Source organism: Plectrocnemia conspersa, unplaced genomic scaffold (genome assembly GCF_051122295.1).
Source record: "Plectrocnemia conspersa isolate PC_06_02 unplaced genomic scaffold, ASM5112229v1 ptg000009l, whole genome shotgun sequence".
In the NCBI taxonomy this organism is placed as follows: Eukaryota; Metazoa; Arthropoda; class Insecta; order Trichoptera; family Polycentropodidae; genus Plectrocnemia; species Plectrocnemia conspersa.
Window position 1 is genome coordinate 25,198,085 of NW_028277173.1, and position 25,113 is coordinate 25,223,197.

Sequence of the window (25,113 nt, forward strand, 5' to 3'; positions counted from 1 at the left end):
TTATTAATCTACGCTCATCTGTTCTTGTAAATATATACTATTTAGAGCAGGAATCGACTTTACCACTTCAACACAGTCGACCGATTTTTTTGAACTAAATATCAGTCAAAGTACACACATCTGGTTAAAATATGTCACATTTTTACTATAAACATGTTTTGAATTCATCCATATATTATTGCTTCCAAATGTAATAAATACTTGTTGTTTATCAAAATAAATTAAAATGTGTTCTGATGAGCTATGATAATAATAAAAAGTTTTGAAGTAATAAATTTCAAATGTCTCGGATAATTCAATAAATATCCACTATAAACATTCGTCTTTAGAACCTCATTATTTTTATGATCATCTAGATCAGTAATCTTCAAACTTATTGGATAATTTATTTTATAAGCTACATTTTAATAATTTATGCATTTATATTACTTTCAAGTTCGTGTATGAAATATGTGAGATAGTAAATTTTAAACTTTGCAATTAGGTACATTTTTTTTTAATATACTATCGAGTGATCCCGGTCTGATAAAGTGCTACATCCTGGTCTATCAAATATTTCATTACGTTTGGTACAACTTATAAATAGTTGGAAGTGTATGAGGTATTAATTCAAAGCTCCATCAAATTAGTGTTTCATGTCGAGAATTATTTTTCGAGAAAATGCAAAATTATATTTTAAAATCTCTAAAATTCTCATAAATTTATATGAATATTTTAAATGGTTTACATTCGCCGCACATCTGCATTTAGAGCATGTAGTGATAAAAGGGACAGAGATTTCTGATTACCTGCTATAGTTCTCTCATAATTAATTTCATAAAGGACAAAACCACAGAACAGGGAATTACCTAGAACGGCCGTTTCGTACAAATACGCATATAAGCAGCGCCAATTTGACTTAGGCGTCGAAAGACTGTACTATTATCCGACAGGACAGTACTCGTATCATCATACATATGATTTTTTTAAGAGAAAATATTTTAAATAAGAGTTTTGTCATTATTATAATTATTTTAAAATTAAAATAAACAAATGTAACTTACATAATATGTAATATTGAATTTCAAAAAATAAATATAATTATATATTACTGTATTTCTTTTGAGAACATCAATTAGGTTTATTTAATTTAAATAAAATACAATTTAAAATTTATTTATTTTCGCTATATTATTATATATGTATTAAGATCCGCAAGTATTGATAGAAATAACTGCAAAAAACTTCTTAATGCAATATCTTAATAAATATACAAATACACTGTATATGTACTGGCAAATTCACTAATTACATTTTACTTAATGAATCTACAATTTTTTTTCACGTAAAATATGTTTCTAAAATATTTTTTTCAATTCTTCTTTTTGTTTATTGAAGGCATCTGAGCTTTTTTAGCCGAATTTATGAAAAAGTGTAAATATTTAATATTCGCGCATAAACGTATTTTTATTGGGGTATCTTCTGAAACAGTATCTAAGTTCCAAATGGCAGTCTTCCATTCATCCTTGGGAAATCTGAAATTAAAACAACGATATTTCATATAAACGCAGTTTGCATAAAATCTTAAAGATGTGTTTCAATTTTTCTAAATTGTATTTCACCGAAGATAATTATTTTTTGTGGTGGTAATAAATCCTGTATATAGTTGATTTTAAACTTTTATTTATTTAATCGAATAAATGTGTATGTACATACATATAAATATTAAAAATAAATTCGTATATTTTAAATATCGGTTAAATTCGGCCCTGTCAGACACACGCGAGACGTATTGAGTGACATTTTTATTATTCGATAGTTTTCTGCTATGACTTTTCTCTATAACCGGAACAGCTCTATAATATTTAATACACAACCGAATTTTGAAAAAAATAATGTGGAGACGGAGTTACGATTCTGATAGTTTGTTTTTAACCGCGCAGGCCGCTTCTATATATTCTTTATTCTGTGAACTAAACCCGAAATGTAGTGATAGGTATCTGTATTATAATAATCGGTTTAAACCGAAAAGTTTTATGATTTCAAGTAACTCTCAAAAGTTCTTGAATAAAAAATCAGTTCTAGGATTTATTTATTAAAAATGTCATATTATCCGTCAAATACATATGAAATTTATCTTTTTAATATTTCCGTAACTATTCATAAAATTTGTTCGAAATTAAAAATGAAACGTTAAAATGACGTTTTATCTCCAGCCGACTATTTATTTTTATTTTTTTTAAATCGAATGTGTATTTTTGATAAAGTTATATTCTCACTAGTAAATTCCAAATACATTTTTACCAAAAGATATAGTGCAGTACCTTTAAAAATCCACACTAGTCGTAAATTAACAGATTAACGTAAAACCTAACAGAGACACTAATCATAGTCCACATAACCTCTCAAAAATAAACGTGCGTCTAGTACTACCCTCTCTGTGTCAGACCACATGGTTTTCAATTTCCCCTCGCATACATCTAGTCAGCGGCGTTAAATCGCTCCTTTGCATTTTTCGCAGAAAATTAGAAGCGATATATCGCCATAAAGGGTTAAAATAGATAATTTTGAGTGGTGATACTTGCAAGTGACTAATTTAGGCTCCACTGTTCTCGCGTCAGGCACCAGTGGTAACCTTCTCAGGGGGAGGGGGGGCGTTCGCCGACCGGTTGGCTACCCCTGCGCCCGTCCTCTCTGCTCTCCGTTCTTTCGACGCATTTTTCCCTTCTCATCCGCACTGTATATATGTGTGTGTGTCTGCGCCCGCCGGTTCAACGACCCCAAGCCAAAACAGCTTCGCCCCCGGGCCGGGAGAGCCCCCTTCGCGTCGGACGCGCGACCCCTCTGTCAAAACTGAGCTATTGAATTATTCACCTCAGCACTGGGCGAGTCAAGGTGCGTTCGCTCTCTATCTATCTATCTATCCCTGTAACCCCAGAGCGGCTGCGGGGTCAACGGGACCGTGGGAGAGCGGCTTCGGAGGTCCTTCGATCTTCGCGATCCGGATCATTTGGATTTTGATCGACGCAAAAGTCACCTAACCTCATGACCACGTGGATCCCATTGTAGAATATCATATAAGAAAAAGTAAGTCTCTAAGTCTTTGAAGCTAGCTAATACTCTGGAGAAGTACGATCTAGAATTCTTTCAAAACAGAAACGCCCATAAGCATTTGTAGGTTTAAAATCTTTCACTTCTATAGTATTCCGTCGTTCACACATGCCTGAGATGTGATAACACAGTTGTCCCTTTTCTTGAAAACAGAAACGTTATCTGCTCTGGTGGTACGGGTCCTTCAATCTTCGCACTTTGCTGGTTCTTATGCTCTGATGTTCGTTATCGCCCTAGCACTTAGCAATTTAATTGGTTGCTTCCTTCCAAAAGTTTCGAGAAATCTTAAAATAAAATATGTATGAAGGTGTCAGTCAAATAGACGCCGGAAAAGTTGATAACATTTTATTTTATAATCATATATAAATTACTACATAGAGAAATGTAGATGCCGCTGTCAGGCGGTGAAGTTTTATTGGCTGTGATTTTAGTGGAGCAGCAGGAATCTGTCGTAATGTGTTCTGGCGATACTCTCTGTATGATCCGCTGGTGTGTTTTGTGTCAATGTGGTCTCTTAGCTCGTCTCTCCTGTTTTGACTCCATAGCGTAACTCACCGTGTGACCAAATATCACATATTTTACAATGATGGTTCAAGACAGCACTGGCGAATCGCATATGAGGATGATTGCGAGTCAATTGCATCGCTCCTCGACACGCCCACAAAATGTGTTCATGCCTTAATATGTTATGAAACATTTTCTATATTTTTAATTTTTTATTTAAATAGCCGCCATTTCGAAACAATATAAAAGATCATACTGACTACCAGAGTTCTATCTAAAACTAACAAAAACATAATTACAACCGTTGACAAAAACATGAGTTAGGATATATTTGTATTATTTTTTTAATTTAAAATATAATTTAGTATCGAAAACTATTTTTTTCATTGTTCAATTTTGTGACGAATAAGTGTAAAATTTGTTAAAAGAATATTGATATTAAAAAAATAACACTGTTGGAAAATTAAGTTCCACAAAATATCGTAACAAAAATAGTTAAAAAATTTCATTGCGTTCAGTGCACTCATAATGAATGTGTTTTTAAAGATAAATATTAAAAACACTTTTCATCGTCTTATACATCTGGATTATAAAAGGCTTTCCGCTTTTGCGGTTCAGAAAACATAATATAACATAAAACATTCGCTTGCTTGGTGTGAAGTAACACCAGAATATTTGCTGCGGTAGCTCACGATAGTGATGGTCCGACGGCTAGTATTTTCTTAATATCGATTAAAAAAACACTGCCTGCCATAAGCACACTAGAAAATATTATACACATTGCTGATTATGACAAGGACAAACTTTTAGATTTAATTATAAACATGTAATTCCTAAATACATCTTGCTTTAGAGAAGTGAATTCAATAGCTCCAGGTCCCAATAGATATCATTCTCATATACTTTTCATTTTTCAACTGTTGCTAAAAACTTTTGTATGTATATTTAATTTATCTCACAATTACTATAACTTTAACTAGAAAATGTTAAAAACTGTCAACTCTTATTTAATTATAAAGTATTTATTTATATTCTTAATTTAACAAAAAATCTAATTGTGTCAAAATTTAGGTGATTTAATATTTGGGACGAATGAAAGCAGATGTGTAGCAAAACTTCGTTTTAAAAAATAGGCGCAATCTAACACATTTTTATTGGTTCCAAGTATTGAGGTCGACAGCCTCGGGCGAACCTAACCGACAATTTGCTAAAAATTCCCCACACTCAAGCGTGAGTTATACGTATCGTTTTAGGTGTGTGTCACACGCGTGCGTGCGGGCGCGAATTCTCCGGACGGAGCACGCAATTCCGATCGCGTGCGATCTCTCCCTGCCAAATTGCATGTGCATCGCGTTTCGGGACCGACCCTAGACGGGGCCCGAGGTCGACGACCGAGCTTGGGGCACTCCCCTATCCCCCTGTCGAACGAAGGGCGACGGCGAATTCGAGTACGGGAATTGAACCTCGGCGAAGGGTAACTTTCGGCGCTCGAACACCTGTCTGTCATAAGCTTTGTTTCTGAGATAGTTTTAAGATACTTTATATTTATTATTTTTCTCAAGTATCACATCCTTTTGAGGAAACTTGGACAGGAGAGAAGGTTAATTTAGAGTCAATCGCAATGTTGTTTAGCTCCGCTTCAGTAAAGCTTAACTTCCACTTCTGGCGACCGTCCTATAATTACAAATGATACGTACTACAATGCTTATTCGATGTATCTATGTAAAAAGTGTTCTTAAGTTGTGATAAATTATGCTAATTGCTTGTTTGATGCATTTTTTAAACGTTTTTGAATTTATAATAGATAATTATAATTGTTAACTTTCGTTTTCCGTTAATACTGTTAAAAAATACGGGTATTGTAAAATTAGGAATGTATAATTGCGTAAATTCTGGGGAAGGTGTATTTTTGCGTCGTCCCAGCAAGTGCATAATGGCGAGCCTCCGACTCAACACGTGCGCGCAACCTTATTTTTTGGTTCTATTCATAGAAAGCAATATCGAGGACATTTAAAAATTAGAAGCTTGTCATTTTTTCAACACTTACTTATTTTTACGTAATTTCACTTTTATTTTTAATAAATTCTTGTATTCTGTCTTGCATTCATAAATACAGATTTTCAATTATTTTAAGATCGATCTCCTCTTCCCAGTGCTAAAAATAAATAAATATTATATAAATAATGTGTGTATAGCCAAGATTTTGTCAATGGGGGGGGGGGGGTTGTCAAGAAAAAAGGCAAAATCATTTTTGTAATTTATATTTAATTAACATAAAATGCCGCCAAGGGGGGGGGGTCGACCCCCCAGACCCCCCTTCGCTACGCCACTGGGTGGGGAAAGGGGGAAATAAAAAATCCTGAGATGTATCTATACAAATATAACCCAAAACTACTCACGGTACAAAAACATGAAAAATAAAAAATGTAAGCTGGTGCATTCACATGGTGAAGCGGATGTAATTTTGGAAATGTTAATCTTTATTTTGTAACACGCTGTTATTTCAACTTGATTATCACCGCATGCTTGCGAATTTTCTCTTTTTAGAGGGTTAAATTGTGGATCCTTTTTCTCTGAAAAAAAAAATACTTTTTGCTACTAACGTTGCATATGCCCGCGTTAATTGTTTATTCTCTAAGTTGTATTTGCGATTCTTAGTAATATCATTGTCAATCTATCTAAGAAAACTACTATATAAAGAATAGCAAAAAAGACAGATGTCCAAGACAAATTATCCTCGGGTCATTCATCTCATCCGATCCCCAGTTATATACATAAGTTCGTCCCATTCCTGCGAGAGAAAATGACACGCGTCCGTGTTTACAAATTCGAGAAAATCTATTTTTCCCCTCGCGCTTTCCACCTACATAAGTTGGCGAAAGTTAACCGACACTATAAGCGTTTACATGCGAATACATACGCTATCAAAATTCGAGTGGAAAATTCTATTTAAAATATGTCCAACATAGTATGACATTTGATTTCAAGCTATTCAGTTTATCTCAGGAGTTAATTATATTTTTCTTGGAAAGGTCCATTTATTTTTGTTTGAATAGACGTAGGTGGAAAATAATTATGTAGTACATAATGATTTGTTATAATTACCTCTTGTTTTATATTAAATGAAAAAGCAAAAGCTAAACAACTGTTTCTTCGGACGAGATCAATCGACGCCATTGCTTGTGGACGCCATATGGGATACATAAATTCCATTGTCTTTGATAGTCCATTTTTTCATTATTAAGTGACCTTCCAAGATGTCATAATAATTAGTGATTTTCCGCAATTCACGATACTGAGTAAAACCATTGAAGTGAACGATGACGCTTTTATCTGCGGCCAATGCGGAATAGCGTCACGGTTATCTTGTGATCTCTTGTTTACAAGCACAAATTGCAAATCCAACCGCGAGTCTCGTGCCAATCCACAGAGCCGCAGATGTCCAAGACCGTTCTGGCAATGTTTTGATCTTTGTCCAATGGTGGTTTTCATTTTTTTTCCGGTACAATCGTGACTGGACGCGTCGGTAGTTGCCGAAATAAATGTACTTGTACGAGAATCGATCGGTTCCGGGTTCAGAATTAAATGGCATCTATCATAGCCACCGTTGGCAAGGACATTCGCTCGGAGAAAGATTTAGAATTTAGACTATCGGAAATCGACCGTAAACTTAGGAGCATTTAGCGCATTCCATGTGAGTGTGTCAGAGTCTTGTGTGTGTTAAACGACTTTGCTTTAGTTAAACAGATCGACTATATGTGTGTTAAACGACTTTGCTTTTGTTAAAGTAGTAAAGTAAATTCCTGAGATAAACAGATTGGGCTTAGACGAAATCTCAACATCACAGTACAAAAAAAGTTTCGTCCTCGTCTCCCGCTTTTAACCCATAAGCCGGCTAAACAAAGAATCTCGTCTGCCGCATACAAAGTGAAATAGATACAGCTACCGAAACATATAAATATAAAATTAATAACCTGTATTCAGTAATTCAAAATGAATGAAGAAAGGAAAGGTTAGAGGGAAGAGGACAGAATAAGCAAAAAATAGTGAAGATGTTTTTCTATACAAATTAGCACCAAAACTATATATGGTCCAGAAACTTGTAAAAAAATGAATAAACGTGTCATTTTTTATTTGTTAATATAACATCGAAGAATAGAAAAAGTTCAACGCCCCTTTCTCCATTCCTTGATCCTTTATGACTAATGCGGAAGATTTGGAGTGGAACTAGAATCTTTGTTTTTGTCTAATACATATATTATTATACTTTTTGTGACGGTGTATTTGAAGCAGGTGGTACTCTTTCGCGAAGGCGTAATTCTGGCAACAGTGGAATATGCAATTCGGTCGTACGCACTACCTGCTCGGCGGCGATATTCGGGGCTGACCGTTTTTTGTTAAAGTACGGTCAAACGGTTTTAGTGTAAATTGCTTAGACACTTGATATCGTTAATGGATCTTGATGCTTCAATTCTTAAAGTAAAGTCATGGAACACAAGAATCTTTTGCGATCTATGAGTCGTCATTTTTTCAGCGATTGGACCGCTTTTCTTATCATGTTGTTCTAAATCAGATGAAATACTCTGCTACAGTATGATTTTTCAGCATCTTCTATCGTCTCTGTATTTGCTCGTTCTTCTCCGTGGCTGGTTTTCGCGCTCCCGGAACTGTCGAGCTTCGTTTCTCGGAAACGGCCAAAGTCGTCAGTGACCTCACCAGTGCTGCTACGACGGCAATGGTGTACTCTTCTTCCGAAGTCTCCTTTTGTCCACCGCTTCGCTGTACACACTCACACACCCACTTACCACATCATGGCATCTGGACCGGTCTGTTCTTGGAATTCGCGTCCAAAACATCCAAAAATCTCGGGCCGGCCGTTTTTCTGAAGCGTAATTTCAATCGACATTCTCGGCTCGGTCAACGACACGGTGTTTGTTATCGAAAAATTGACACGCGTTTTTGCGACCTTCGTACCTGTCGAATGGCTGAGATCGAATACTCTTAAGTTTTCCTGAGAAGTTGGCATAAAAAGTTCGGTTTACTCTCGCAGTTGGAGGAAATTCATTCCACACGTATCGATACATTATAATCAACTGGAATGACAGTATTGGTTTGAATGCTAGTTATATCTGTATGTTATTAATTAAGTCAGTATGAAAGTATATATTTATAAACTCGGTGTTGTTGTTTATTAGTTATGATTTATTGTTTTATAAGGCCGTTGATTATATAAATATAAATAAATGCGTAGTACGCTTAACTTAACGATGTTGTAAGTACTGGATAGACCAGTTCGCCAGGTAGCTCCTCAATGGATGGAGGTAACGCGCCATTGATATAATAAGAAGTATTAGAAATAGATAAAAACTGAAAAAAAAATTGAAGTTGAACGCCCCTTGAATATATATTTAGTTCTTCAAAATATTCGCAAATATTTTTTATAGATCTGTAGATTACCGTTGAGCATGGTGAATATGAACATAATAAATACCATCGACTAAAGAGTCAATAAATCAACAATGGTAATCTGAGAACATACACACGGTATGATTATGTCAGTTTCTTAGTTACTTTTCAAGTTTTTCAGTTATATAATACAGTAAAATCTTGATTATCCGGGCTAATGCTGGGGAGGAAGTACATGGAAAATCCGAACTAACAATTTTTATTTGGTTTAAAAATATGTATAATATGCTTACAATACAGATTATCATTTTTTTATATATATCAAGAAAAATCTGTGATTTTTGTTTGCTTTAAAATCTTACCATAATGTTCAAATATTAGCACGATTATATCGTTACATTCGAACCCTTTTAGTCAATGTAGTCCAATATATTCTCAACAGAAGTCAGTGCTGTGTTTTGTCAACGTCAATGGTTTGTGCCACCCGGGACAATCCTTAACTTTGCCCCCTCTCCCTCATACTATTATCTAATAAACCAGAACTTTCTAAAAATCAGTAACGCAATGCATGTCTTCAATATACCAAAACTTTTCGGGGCAAGCGGCCCCTTTTTCTCCCCTCCTCTCCAGCTATGCTACATAACCTTCACATAATATATGCATAAAAAATGTGCAAAACTGTTTTCAAGTTTGATAAAATATGTTTATGGTTATCAGGCATTTCATTAATTAAGCACGTGCCCGACTCGAAAAATAATTTGAGAAAATCTGGTGTAGCTTCGACTTTTAGCGATTCAAAGAAACTGGCCAAAAATATTTTATAGCCAGGTCATAAAATCAGCATTTGGTAAACTGTTGCTTATTGTTTTCACATATATAACTTATCTCTTAGCTATTCGTAAATATATACATATAATTCAGCGCATTCAGCTTAAGAACCATATTACACGAAAGGTCCTTCCATTGTGAAAATGCCGCCCCCAAGCAAGTGCCGCCCGAGGCGGTCCGCCCTCCTAGCTACGCCACTGGTCCAAAGTAATTGTTAGTATATTTTTCAGTTGCATTCTCATTATCACTCCCTTCCTCTTCTTTTTGAGTGATACTATAAACAATATCCGCATCACTTAAACATTGAAAACTTCGATCATTTGAATCGCGATGTTTTCCCCATCGACATTTTCAAAGCATTTAAAATTTATGTATTTTAGATATATCATTTGCCTCAGTCTCTTCAGAATCTATTTTCTCAAACAATTGTTCTTTTACCCAAGATTTGCTATTCCATGTATAGCATTCTAAGTCGTTATTTTTACAGATATTGATCAAACAATCATATTTTTTAAAAACCGTTACATTGATGATCCACGGGTCGAATTAAATTTGTAACATTAGGCAGTAAAAAAATTACAACCATAAGACCATCGTTCGTTTTAAATATGTTATAATTCGAAGAGGAAAAAGCAACAATACTGATTTCTCTGGAAACCCTTCACTTTTTAAAAAGTCTCTCATTTCAGAAACCATTTGGTTTTGAACTGATCTTTGAAGATCGTTCCATGCTCCTTTTTGGTTATAAAATCGACAAAAAGATTTTTTATTTTAGTCTCCTTACCTTACTAGACCGTTTGTTTCATATGACATATAGCACAAGACGCGCATTATCATTTAATAAAATTTGCAATTTATTTCAAGCACGGATAATCCGCATCCGGATAATCAAGAGTACAAGGTACATATTTAAAACCACTTTTTAGAATTAATTTAAAAAATCGCATAATTATTCTCTATCTATCTTGATTTTGATTGTGAATAACAAGGACTAATATAGCTAGAAAAAATGTCAACAAAAAATTTGTACACTATGATATTATTTTTTGTTGTTTATTATATATGTATATAAGTATTTGTGACAGTAATTAAACTATATCTCAAGTTCTTTACCTTAAAAAGTGGTACATATTCTATTAATTCCTAATTTTATATTTTTAAGGTCATCATCTTAAGAAAAATACAAATTAAAAAATCACAATATTTGTGCTAAAAAAATCTTATGTCAGTGTATTTTCTTTACCATTTTCGTGTTTAAGAAGAAACATCGTGCAAACGGTATTTAATGTGTTATCCAGAAAACTGCCATACTTCAAAACTTCCAACTTGAATATGCGAGAACTCGCTCCAAGCTGAGATGATCCTGAGAAGCCCACTTTTACTTCGACCGCTCGATTTGGTTCAATCACATAGTCACCCCAAATCTCTAAAAGTTCAACCTGATCTTTGGAACGGCTAGGAGACAATAACAACATTATAAGAAGATAACAATAAAATAATTTACGCGGTGCGCTGGTAATTTTTTAACATCTTCGTTTCGTGTCGCTTATCGGCTAAAAGCGGGAGACGAGAACGAAACTTTTTTTGTATTGCGATGTTTGAATTTCGTTTATCTACGCTCACTTGTTGTAAACATTAATCTACTTTGCCATTACAACACAGTTAAGCATTATTTTTATCTAAAGCAAAATCGAGTAACAAATTCTAGTTATCATATGCCATATTTTTATTATAATTGGTTTGGAATTCATTTGCGTTCAAAGACAACAAAGCCTTCACTCTTTCTCCATTCTCACACAATACATTTTATGTACCCAGAGTATGTTTTTAGCATTCGTGTATAACAAGATTTTGCTGCAGGAAATATTTACACTACTCTCAAATAAGCGTCACGTTTTCTTTAAGTTAAGTAATAATACACTACTTGTAAAAAATCACAATTAATATGTCTTAACCCATTGATTGGGTTACACATTAATTTAAACGTTCAAATTTGTGGAACAACTTTTGTAATAATGTAATTTTATTATAAATACATAATAAAAAAAACCCAAATAATCCGTTACGTTATTAACTTTGCGCGCTCCGATGATGTTTACTCAGTGTACATAATCACGTGTAAACAAATTTGTGATTAAAAATTGAAAAAAACACAAATATTGTTACGAAATAATTATTATAATAATAGTCAAAAGTCGAAAAAATTAAACAATTATTGTAATATATAAGTGCTGAAAACGGGAGAATGTGTTATACGCACAAAGTTTGTAGAAATACAGAAATTGAACATAGCGAATATTTATTAACAAAAATAATATTAAAATATCAAATTGAAAACCTCTGAAAAAATTGCGATTTGCAACATTCATACATTTTACTGTATCGGTGAATTGATACATGATTTTATTTACAGAATATTTATTTTTGTATCTGAGTTATATGCCATAAAATAAATTAATTTTTAATTTGCGAAAATTCACACTACACGGCTAAATACTTAGTATGTATTTAAAAGTAAAATAAAAATGTATTAGTTTGTACTGTTTATATCGTTAATATTAAATCCTTCATTGTTTTTTTTTTATTTATTTCATTTTATTCAGAAAGTCATTTTGCTCTTTCTCTTGGTCATGCGTGATAAGTTAGTGCGCACGTAGATAAGCGGTCTATTTGTTCTGGGAATATTTTTTAACCGCTCCGTTTTGATTTAATTATCAATCGTTGTATGGGAACGTACTCCCCCCCAAGCAATGTAAACTAGGAAGATGCGCTACCTTGTGTCGGCTCGGCAGAGTAACTTGCATGCATCTTTGTGCAGCGTACCAGTTACAAAATGTAAATCAATCTTTATAATATACTGCGCTATTGTTCAAGCAGTATCAATACGGCTAAATATCTTTAAGTTGCATTATCATGGTAGACAAATATTTAACTGTCGAATGCCAAACATTTTAAAACAAGTAGCATCAAGTAACTGGTTTGACACTCGACTGCTTTAATATAGAATCTAAATATCTGACAATATTATTTTCTTGTTGCAGTTTCATGCAGGAATGTCGTCGTATGAGACACATCTGGATGCAGAAGCTGGAGTGGCTTTGTACTTTTGAGAAAAGGCTGCGACGCGTTCGCGGCAACATGAACCCTTCCATTCCCTGCTCCCCTGCCAAGGCGACAGAGGACGTGCGGGACGTTTCGAGCGTCCCGGGACGTGTGCCGATGCCTGGTGAGCCAGTGCGGTTCCCGGCGTCGTCCTCGTCATCGTCGAATACATCTCCATCACACACCTCATCTTCATCGACACTTTCATACCACCGCCCGAGATTATGGGGGCACCTGCTCTTGGCCGTGACGGCCGTGGCGCTGATCAACCCTGGCTACTGCCAATCGCCGAGCAGCAGCAGAACAGAAACAGAAACTGGCGGTGAGTGGATTTAAATTGGATTTCGGTATTAAGACACCTCCAGAGTATCGCATAATATACATTAGGTAATTGACGCTTGGAGATAATCTAGAGGTGCCTTTATGCAAGTAGAATTAAGTACAAATTTAAAAATACATAGCGGTCCATGTCTTTCGTTCCATGTTTACTGTAAAGTGGTCATTCGATTTATGCAATAACTGGAAATTATGAGGCGACTGTTTGGCTGTACCATTTTCTTTGGCATCCGAATTTTGGAGTGAACATTAATTAATACATTCAAAGTTCGAAGTGAAGTGATTTACAATGTCAGTGTTCTGACTTATATACGATAGGGAAAGGGAAGGAGATCAACGTCTTCACTCTATCTCGATCGCTTGACCAATCGAACCAATTTTTTATTTTAATCTGATAATTATCTTATTAGGATTTTCTTGCGATTTGAACAAGTTTGAGAATGTACAATAGATCCCGTTTAAAGGTCATTTTCTTTTGGCAATGTTATTCTATTGCCCTGCTTTGCTTTTGAAAAAGGCGTCTGTTTCTTTGTAAATGCAAGGAATACAATTTAATTAGTGTTCATCTATAAATAGTATACCTTTAAAATTGTAACTCGAAATCTGTGTTCACAATTATACGTCGAAAATCGTAAAGCACATAGCGTATTTGGTTGAAAGCAGAAGACAAACTGCTACTTTCAATAAACAAAATAAATTTTCCTAGAAGATCTTCCATTCGAATTGTTCTAGAAATAATATGTGCATTGTACCGAAAAGTATCGTGGGATTCGAAATATTTCCTCTCTCGCTTTGAACGATACTCGTACTTTACAAACAACGTCAAAGGGTTTTATTGTTTATGCGAAATAATCCCTTGCCGCAATAAATCATTATCTGTTTCTTTCTGAATATTTTCCGTCGATCGGTAAATCTAAATATGAAAGAATTTTTCATTTTCAACTGTCCTCTTGCTTCGTGTTACTATACCAAGCATGTTGATTTTATTAAAAACATATGTATTATATAAATTTTACGATTTTCGGATTAATTTTTTGAACGGTAAACGATTTACTGAAGCCACAACAGATCTAAATCATTATTTTAATTTATCTGCAAACATTGGCGCCAATATTGACGTAAGTTTAATAAGTAATATTTTTAATTTAAATCAAATAAATTGTGTCAATAATAATTTTGGTGATACATTAGATCTAATTATGACGCTAATGTAAATAAAAATAGAATAATTACGAATGAGGTGGAATGCGTGAGCGATCGGAATGTATTCGGATGGTTGTTTGGAAATTGTGTAGATTTTGATTTATTGAATAATTTACTTTTAGGTATGGACTGGAATTAAGTGGGCGTTGATGTTAAATCTTCCCTAACGGTCTTCGATTAGGTGCTCTACTGTGTATTTGATCAGCACTTTACTCGAAAGCGTGTCATATCCTAGATGGTTTTCTTCTGAGCTCATTTCATTGCTAAAAAGAAAGCACGATTTTCATAAGTTATGGAAGAGATGAGTACTGGCGATTTTCTTGATGACTTCTATACATGCCATCCGCGGTGAAAGGGTTAAAATGCTAGATTACTTTGGCTTACGGCAGCGATCGAATCTATCGTCGAATCACTCATAAAAACCGAACATCCTTGTCCAACTCCGCGGAACAGTCATTGCCCGCTATTGTTTGTTATGATCGGCGTTTCGAGGTTGTTTTGATCGCCGTCAGTTTATTGGCTCGACGCACAGCTTCGAGTAGCGTCAGACGCAACAAACCAGACGGCGTCTTATTGCGTCTTTTGGAATATGGTAAATATGCGAATCAAACACAATACCAAATAAGTAATATTATTCAAACTAAGTTTGACACTGAACGTTTCACTATTGGTTTTCAAACTGAAAGCCTTAACCTAAACCTTTTTTCGCAACGGGCCGAAAAAATTCCCACAGAAAACGAGTTATATTTTTATCTAAAATAAAATAATATAATATTGAACAAAAATTTTTTAATGAATTTTAAAATTTAATTAAAAAATATGACGAAAAAAATATAATTTGTATTAAAGTATTGAAACAAAAAACTTAATATTAAAAGAAAATTAAAACATCGAAATATTGTTATATATTATATTCTTTGTTTGCGAGATCATCGCCCTTCATACGAGTTTTGATCCAGTATAGATATTTTTAAACTGTAAGGAGGCGCGATTACCCCTTTTCGTGATGCTGTAACTACTAATTAGCATAATTATATAAATAGGGGAATCTCCTTTGCTTGTCAGCATTTTGTCACATAACTTATCTGACCGATAAATACCGATTTTCATCGAGTAGCCGCGAGTTTATAACAAATGATTGGCATTGTTTTTGATCAACAATTGTTTCAATATCCGTCGGTATCGTAAATATTTCAACTCATATACAATGCTTAAGCCTTTGGTCACCAAGGTGTTTTTGATGCTCGTGTTTACTAATTTTCATTTTAGTAAACAGTGCTTCCAAATAAACTATTTGCCTAGCATACTTAATTAAAAATGGTTAATTTACTGATGGAAAATAATGTTTAAAAAAATCAAGGAGATCTACGATTTAAAATTTATTTTTTAATTCTGTTTTGAATCGTAGATCAATTACTTCCATTTAAAATTTATTGGGCGTTTTTTCAACGTCTACTTTGAAAGGTGTTGAAAAATAACAAAAGAAGATTTATTTTCTCGCAATATTTTGAACCGAGAATTAAATTCTTTTCTAAGCTTTTGTTTTTTTCCGCATATTTTCTTGTGTTCGATATATTTTCTATTATTAACGTCAGAAAATGTGCCATATTGAATTTCAGTTGACGATTTCACAGTGTAAGTTTAGTTTCAAAAGCTTTTATATTATCAAACATTTGATTGATCAGTTTATTTGGTCCTTGAAGGTCTGCATTTCAATTACTCTAATGTTGTGTAATATCAATAAAAAAACAATCCATTATTTATCATTAAATCTCAAATCACAATTTGATTTCGTTTTTTAAATCATGCATCCGTTTTAACATTTTACGCGACTTAACCATTGAGCTTCGGTATTTAAAATAACATCACCATATTCACCTTGCATATCTATTAAAAAATATTTAAATTGACAATAATTTAGCCCTCGAGATCTGTGTAACATTTGACATTTTAAATATTTTTGCACACAAATTTTCCTGATGTAAAATGCAATAAGAAACACAATCTTTCATTCTGTAACAACCTGCATCACATTCTTGATTAAAAGTCTTGAAACTCAAATATTCATACCAGATATGACTCTTTTTCCGTCTGTTGATATTCCCACGATCTTTTAGGGATATAAAATCGGACAAAACACTTTTAAATTTTTCATATATATCTACTCAGGTGGTATTTATTTTTAATGAAACTAAAGGTGCTAGTTATTCGGAATCCGTTCCTCTAAAAAAACAGCAAGTTGTGCTTTGTCGCTAATGTCACAACTTTAATCCAAAGCTAAAGATTTCCACTCCAGTTTTAAGATTCGCTCTTTTAAATTTAATTCTATTTTTTTTGCAATTATAAATCGATATAAATTCCATTGTATGTGTGCGTATTTGAGCGATGTACGTATTATAACTTTCTTTTTACGGTGCCTGAGAATTGGTTGTCAAATCCTCGTGGCGTAAGCTTCGTCGTGCACACTTTGAACGTTTGGGTAGTGGGACATACGCTGATTTACGCAAACGCTTACGTCTAATAATCCCCGAGCGGCTTGAGGATTCTCCGACATCTATCGCATCCCGTGAACATTAATGCCCGATATTCATACATATTAGAAAAAACTCTTATCGCGTTCTCTTTTGATGACCGTTAAAACAATAGCCGATTCGCCTATGACTTTGCATTGTCCGTTGGAGTTATGTGTTTTCAGGGCTTTTTTTATCAAAAAAGATTGTGAAGCTTTTTACTCAAGAAAATTATATTCAAATATCATTTAAATTAAATTTAAAGCAGCTTTTCCTATGCCACGAGTCGCATAAAAAATTGAACAAAATTTATCATAATTTTTTCATATTAAATTTAAAGTTAAACGAACAAATACAAATACACAACTGAAAACTAAATGTAAAATTAAATTGTAAAACATAATATATTTGAATAAAAGTTTGTAGTGATTTCCAAAATTTTGACCAATTCTCGATTCATTTTTTTAGTGTTGGTGTCTATGGCCGAATGAAATTTGACAAACAACAGATCAACGTATTTTGAAGGATCGTAAAGTGGCAAGGTGGTCTGACAAGTTTGATGAACGAAACTGCCGAAACTGTTCTGGTCTTAAAAGAAGCTGTTATTGAGGTAATAATTAGATTCATTTGCGAAAACCCGCGTTCACGTTTACTTGAAAAAATGAGAATAGAATTCAAAGCATATATCTTTTCGAGAATGTATTCGCGAAATCCACGAATCATTTCTCTTTCGTTTATGGTAGTCTGATTGACATGTTTCTAAATTCAATCTCTCCAAATGTCAACTGAACATCAATATCTTCAGGCCAATATTTTTAGTCAAGTACGCGAGCCAAGATTGCAAACTCAACATTTTTTCTATCATTTTTTTTAAATTGAATCTTTCAACGTGAAATAAAATGCTTTCGAATCAATGTGAGAATCAGTTTTTTTTTTAAATTTAGTGTGAAATGTACAGCAGCTGCAGCACATTTATAATATGGTCCAAAATCAGGGACATTTGTGGGGAACAAGTGGGAATTTGCCAAGAAAAATGCATGTAATTTAATGAAATACTATGAATTTTATAACTTACTAGCCAACTTTTGGTCCCCCCCCCCACTCGCTGAAAAATCAGAAATGACGTTCATGATTCAAAACCAGAAATTCTCGGGTTATACCGCAAAGAAAATCTTAAAAAAAACAATCTCAAATCTATCGCAAAAATATTTTTAAAAATATGCCATTTCAGTGAAATCATATAGGAATACAGTTTCACCAGTAGATAAATATTTTTTAGTAAAAATGTAATTTATCTGGCAGGTGCTAGTAAAATTATATGATTTAAACTTTTCCATACATAGTAATATAATACATAATATATACATTTACGTATTTATCATTATTTATTTACATGCGATGTATAAATGTTTATGTATTTTCACTAGTGAATTCCAAATACGTTTTCACCAGTAGATATATATTTCTATTAGAGAAAATATAATTTAATTGATAGGCGTTAGTGAAATTATATGCTGTTCTAAAATGTCTATGAAACTCAATTAAGATTTGCTGTTTAAGCCCAAACCTAACCTACACGAATTAACCAAACCCAACCAAATAAAAATTCTAAAACTTAGAACTTTTATTAGGTCAAGTCTAAAATACAAACTTAGCAAACTCAACTCTCAGGGGCAACTATGCGGAAAAAGTAGTAAAGACAGACATTGCTCCATGGTTTATCTGCACTTCGATATTACACATGTTTTATAAATATGATGGCTATCCTTATCGATATTACTACGGATTTTTAATATGAGAGTATTGGTCAAGGTATATTCAAACCGAATTTTGGTCAATAGGAGGGCGCAAAATCAATTAACACTTCGCAGAACTTAAAAATTCACATCAAAAGCAATAAAATCGTGTCGGCGCCGTCTTACCGAGCGTTCCCACTGCGACGACGACTTGAGCTAAATTGTAACTTCTTATCTTTCTTAGTATATGCGATTTCATTGTTTGCCCATTCATTGGTAATTTCAGTTCCAAAAGTTCCAACATTTCTGCAAGGTTGTGCAGCTCAGTTTCATTTTATGTATGTTCAACCATTCATTTTTTGAGCAAAAATCGTTATCTAATGACGACCAATCATTTTGAGTTCGACCTTGCTCCTCAAGATCAGCTTCAGATGATTCAGAACCTTGCACCAATATTTTCATATTTTCTGTTATTGTTTTGGACTTTTTTTAGTGGGACCGGCGGTTGAGAAGTAACCGGAAGTTTCTTTCATTTTTAAACTTCAGGTTAGAGATTAAAAATAACAGTAATGAAAATAATGACATCATATTTCCGTAAAAATCAGTAACAATTGCTTTTGAAACAGTAAAAGTACAGTAAAAAAAGTGCAGGAAAGCCGTTCCACTTATGTGACATAAAATCCCTGTTTGTTCTCAAGATGGCTTGCTAGTATTCGATTAGCAAAAAAAAATGCACTCATTGTATTATAAAATGTTATTATTTACGATCTCTAAAGCACGGACTGAATGGGATTTGAACCCACAACATCAATCGAACATCAATGAGTGTTTTCGAAGCGTGCGAAATAGTGCGTTGCGGCCCTACGCGGCACGCGCGTGCGTGTTTGAGTGTGTGTGCGCGCGGGTCGCGAAATTGGCGTCGGTTTTGGGCCAAGGACCGGAAGTAGCCCCCGGCGGGGCCCCGTCGGGCTCTGGCCGTACCTCGCGGGGCCCCCGGACCCGCCACTGTAAACATGTTTTTCACATTCGCCAAATGGCGTTGCTGACGCGCGCGTGTCAATGCTCCCAGCTCCGGCGCGAAAGACTTTAATCGGGGTCCACGCTGGGGCCCCGTTCTCTCCCGGGGGCCCCGGAGCGAGGGCGGGGCCCCGGGACGTAGCGACGCAGGCCCGCGCCGCCTCCGCGCGCAGACACCTGATTCGCGAAGGTCAGCCGCGAGTGCGTGCTGCCTCTGTATGTGTTTGTTTGTGTTGACACGATTCACGCACAAAAAATTTTCACCAGCAGTTTTATTTTTAACCCATTCAGCGCCTAACCGGCGCACAGTAGACGATTAGACTATATCGTGTTAAAAATCAAGAGATAAATCATCCAGGCGTTTCATTAAAATTTTGTGCACTGTCCTGTGTCCATTCCAACTTCAAGTTATCATAGTTGGTTTTAACCCTTTGAGTGGCATCGCCGTACATGTACGGTGGTCGATCTATCACTGTTTTTTAAGGTACAGATAGCTATATATTTATATATATATATTACTGAAAAAATAATATTTACATAATATTTTTTATTGTAAATGATTTCTATAGAACAGAGCTTCCCAACCTTTTTTTATATCCCGCACTCCTATTTTTTTAATATGTTCTCGCAACCCTAAAGCACTCTAAAGTAGGGTTTGAAATTTGAAAATGTCTCAGTTTTCCAGCTTCCATGTTTATTGATGAATACGTCATAAAATAATTGTTATTCTCTATTAATTTATAATTATGCTAATTAGTAGTTACAACATCAAGAAAAGGTGCAATCGCGTCGTCTTACAGTCTAAAAATAAGTATGCTGATCAAAACTCATACTAAGAGCGATGATCTAACAAAGCAAGAATATAATATATAACAATATTTCGTTTGTTGAATAAACGAGTGCAACAATTGACTGGATAGTCGTTGCATGGTTGTGATTCATTAACTAGCTTTGCAACCCTTACTAAAAGCTGGTCTCCATTGAGGAGGAGGCAGACATAGAGACACGGTCCGAGAGGAAACATTGTCAGAGATGATTCGAGCCCAGAGAGGTACTCGTTTTTTGCCAAGTAGAGTACGCTCGGGATAAGGATGCCGGTTTGTTATTGTGTGCGTGTACATGTATATGAGAGGGAGAAGCAATGTAGCGTGTACTTCGTTGTCTCGCTTTTTCTTTTAAGGACAGTCGCTGATTCGTCAACGCTGGTATTCGTCATTAAAGTGCAGTGTGGCACAGAAGTTCGATCTTCTCTAGTAATTTATTTTAAATAATTTTGTGTTGATATTGGTTTAATTGATACCAAGGCTTCAAATATACACTGTAAGTTATTCGTTCTCTTACCCGTGGATTAAAATATTTAAATTATTTTTCCATTAATCCGTACGTTGTTGGTTTTTTTACACTATTCTCTGTAAGGCTTAAAAAATGTATTATTCTTATCGTTGCGCCATTGATATTTTTTTAATTTATGCAATCGATTCTAATGATTTAATAGAGTCGTCGAGCTATTAAACAATCTGCGAATAATTTCTTTCTGTGCCCTTCTTTGTCTTCTTAGAACAAAAACGCCAAAGCTGTTTTTAGTGCTCTATGATATTTTCAAATTTTGGTCACCTTACATAAGCACACGGTTAGTATAATATAGTACAGGATCTTCACCAAGGATAATTACATATTTTTACCCTAAAACTGATTAATTGCACCCATTTCGACATTCTTAAAAATTTTTGAACTGATTGGTTATAATTGACAGACTAAAATATCTTTTAGATATCCGAATTGACTTGAATATTTTACTCAAACTAAATTTTGGACGATTTGCTATTATTTTTTTTATAAATATTATATATGGTCAATTAGCTAGGTAACCATTCGACATACGCCTAAATGAATGTTAAAAAGTTCCGAGAAATCCAACCAAGGATTAAGGATATGTCTTAAATTCTTATTATTTCGTGAAGCGAGTCTTTTTCACGGTATTGTATGTACATATATTATATGTCAGCTCAAACATGTACTTATGTACCTTATTTAAATAATGACATGACAACACCCTCAGTTCATGTTACCAACCTACTTTTTTATAGTGCTAAAACCACTTATATAGAAGAACAATAAGTAAAAGTACTACAATACTGTATATACTTAAGTTGTATCGATATGTGACATTTTTAAACAAATATATTTTATTGTTTCGAGAATATTTAAGATTATTTTAATGATTGAGAAATATAGTTAATATAACGATATTTTTAAATAATGATCTAATAAATGGTAGATTAGGCTTCAAAGATAATTTTAAATTCATGTTACCAATATATAATATATGTTTATTATTTTAAACAATATTTCACGACTTTAGAGCGATATGTGTTTCAAGTAAAATCTACTTATCTACATATATGTATGTCATCATCAGGCGCGTACGGTGGGATATATTCCCTTTCGCTCACTCGCGTGTTAAGTAACGAGAGTGAGAGATAAGAGCGTGCGTCCGCACGCCCACTTCTTCTCACTAACTCTCGTCACTTAACACGCGAACGAGCGAAAGGGAATGTACCTCATCATACGTTATTAATCAAAGAAAACTTTTTGGGAATTTTCATCAAAAACGATTAGAATCATAACTATGTATTACTCAGAATTAATATTTTACATGGATCAAAAATGTTGTTTTTGACTACATAGTTAAATATATGTTTATTATTTTAACTGTTTTAGTCTTAACTTATTTTTATCATTTATCAATCTTCTATACAAGTGTTTGGCAAATTTGTGGCGCACTACTGGCCGCGGCACAGTAGTGCGCCGCAAGAAACTCCAGGTGTGCCAATACAAATTATTATGAAAAAAATTTAAATAATCAAGAATTATAAATCAGCAACAAAACTCAATAAATTCCATTTCTGCGAATCATCAGATGTGGTAATAATCATACGACAGTTTTTCTTTTGCTGTTGTTTTATTCTCACTAATAACCAAGGAGAGCGAACCTGCGCCCTGGGAAAACAATGATTCCGGACCTCATGACAAAAATGGCATTTTATATATTTTTAACATCGTAATATTATATTGAATAAATAATATAATAGGTACGAGTTAGCCCTTTCTATGCTACAAATAAATACAAAAATTTGCCCCATTGCGACATATTTTAATTAGTCATTAAAAATTAATAAAAAAATATACTCATAATATTTATCTGAATATTAGTCGCGCTTTCTTTTCTGCTCAGTGTTGCCATATAGTGAATTTCAAGTCCTTGTCAAAAGCAATAAAATCGTGCCTTCGCCGTGAAAACACTCGATTATCAATCGACTTTTTATAACAATATTACGAGTGAGAATCGAATAAAGTACATCTAAACCGAATTTTGCCCAATAGAAAAGCGCAAAAAACAATTATCCCTTCTCAGACGTCAAAAATTCACGTCAAAAGCAATAAAATCGTGTCGGCGCCGTCGCAGTGGGAACGCTCGTTACCGAGCGTTCCCACTGCGACGGCGCCGACACGATTTTATTGCTTTTAACATGAATTTTTGACGTCTGAGAAGTGATAATTGTTTTTGCGCTCTCCTATTGACCAAAATTCGGTTTGAATATACTTTGATTAGCCCTCTTATATAAAAAGTCCAGAGTAATATCGGTAAGGATAGCAATCATATTTTTAAAACAAAGTGTTACATCGAAATGCAGACAAACTATGGACCCAATATGTGAGATGCGATATCTGTACTTATCGTCAATAATAAAATAAACTATATACACTAGAAAAATTAAGCTATTTACTATTTCAGTGCTGATTAAGTAAAAAATACTTATTAATTAAGTAGGTATTAAAGTCACCATAGTTTCTCAGTTATAATTTGTATAAATAACATCTTCACCATTTCTGTAATTTTTTTTAATAATCGTAATTCTACATATACATCTAGCTATCTCAGTAGTATAATATAAATTATCTTGTTATATAATGTAATGTACAGATTATCCTAACTTCGTTAATGTTAATAATGTCCAATGTGTATCTTATATATTTTTTTATAAAACACTTGATGTCACAGAATAATATAAACCCTGACCGACATTATTTAATAATCGTGCTAATTATTTTACACAATATATTATAAGTGTGTTTTATGCTTTGTGTAGAAGTAGATTATGTTCTAATTTTCATAGTTATGTCAATATTTTTGAAGAATCGGGCATAATACGCTATTGAAAACACTGGCGCCACATCTAAATAAATATTTATGAAATTTTTTTACACTTATTACAAGAGAGCATAGAAAAGTTTCACATTCACGTTTGATAATGTTTGTTCAAATGTTAAGCGACTTTTTTTTCGACTATAATGTTGATCAATCAATATAATAACCGAAATATTGTGTAAACCGTCTCAAGGATTTAGATATGAAAACATGTAAAAAGTACGGAACACATGCGTCGAATAATTTAGTATTTTAGTAGTTTGGACACACTGGCAAGTAATGAAATTTGTGTTAAGTTCCATAAGTACGGTTTACATTATTATTGTTTTATTAAAAACGACTATAAAGGCATAGGATTTAAAATACAAAGATACCCATTTATCTTCAAGTCAATTGGTTGTATGATTTTTAACAAATTTTCATATTTAAAACCATGTTGTTTCAATTATCTCAATTTTTCACATTTTTAATCATTTTCCCATAAAATTGTAATCATTGCAGCAGTTTTAAATATAGTTGGATACCCGCATTTATTTAAGAGACCGAAGAGAGCGAAGAGTGAGAGTAGAGATGCTTTATTGGTTTACTTTTTGCAGTAATTTCCACTGTTCCCAGCCTCTCTTTTGTAAATATGCTTAAATATATTAAGCCAATTATAAGTGTTGTTCTACAATATTGTAGTATCTTAATGTGTTTACAGTGAGTATCCAACTCAAATTGTCATTAATCGAGATGACAGCTGTGGTTTTATACTGTAGTTGCATCGTAGTAGTGTAGTGCAATGCCATCGATGATATAACAAATATAACGTACTCAAAAATCATACTGAGAATTATTAAGTTATATAAGATGCACTTAAATACTAATTTACTTACAATTTGTCCAAAAGTCACGTAGTCGTCTCCAAAGATCGGGTCTAAAATCTCTTGGTCTGACGTGAAGTTGAAAGCGGCTGCTTCCTCGAAATCCTAATAGTCGTTTCGGTCGATCTTTGACGTAGCTCCATTTGCATTTGCAAAAAAATGAAATACTATGAATTTTAATGAAATCAAAATATTTAAAAACGGCTACTAACTGGCCAACTGTTACCCCCCCCCCCATCCATTTCCCTAGAAAAAGCTGAAATAACATCCCTAATTTTAAACCAGAAATTCTCATATTACCCTTAACC

The 25,113-nt window shown here is 33.9% G+C and overlaps 1 protein-coding gene across 1 annotated transcript in view; it reads left to right on the forward strand.

The window, feature by feature from the left end:
• The window catches only part of LOC148232412 (insulin-like receptor), a 205,864-nt gene that overhangs the window by 12,195 nt on the left and 168,556 nt on the right, over positions 1–25,113 (forward strand). The window contains exon 2 of the mRNA XM_088191299.1: positions 12,870–13,252. Coding sequence (XP_088047425.1) covers positions 12,870–13,252 — 383 coding nt within the window. The remainder of the gene's footprint in view (positions 1–12,869; positions 13,253–25,113) is intronic.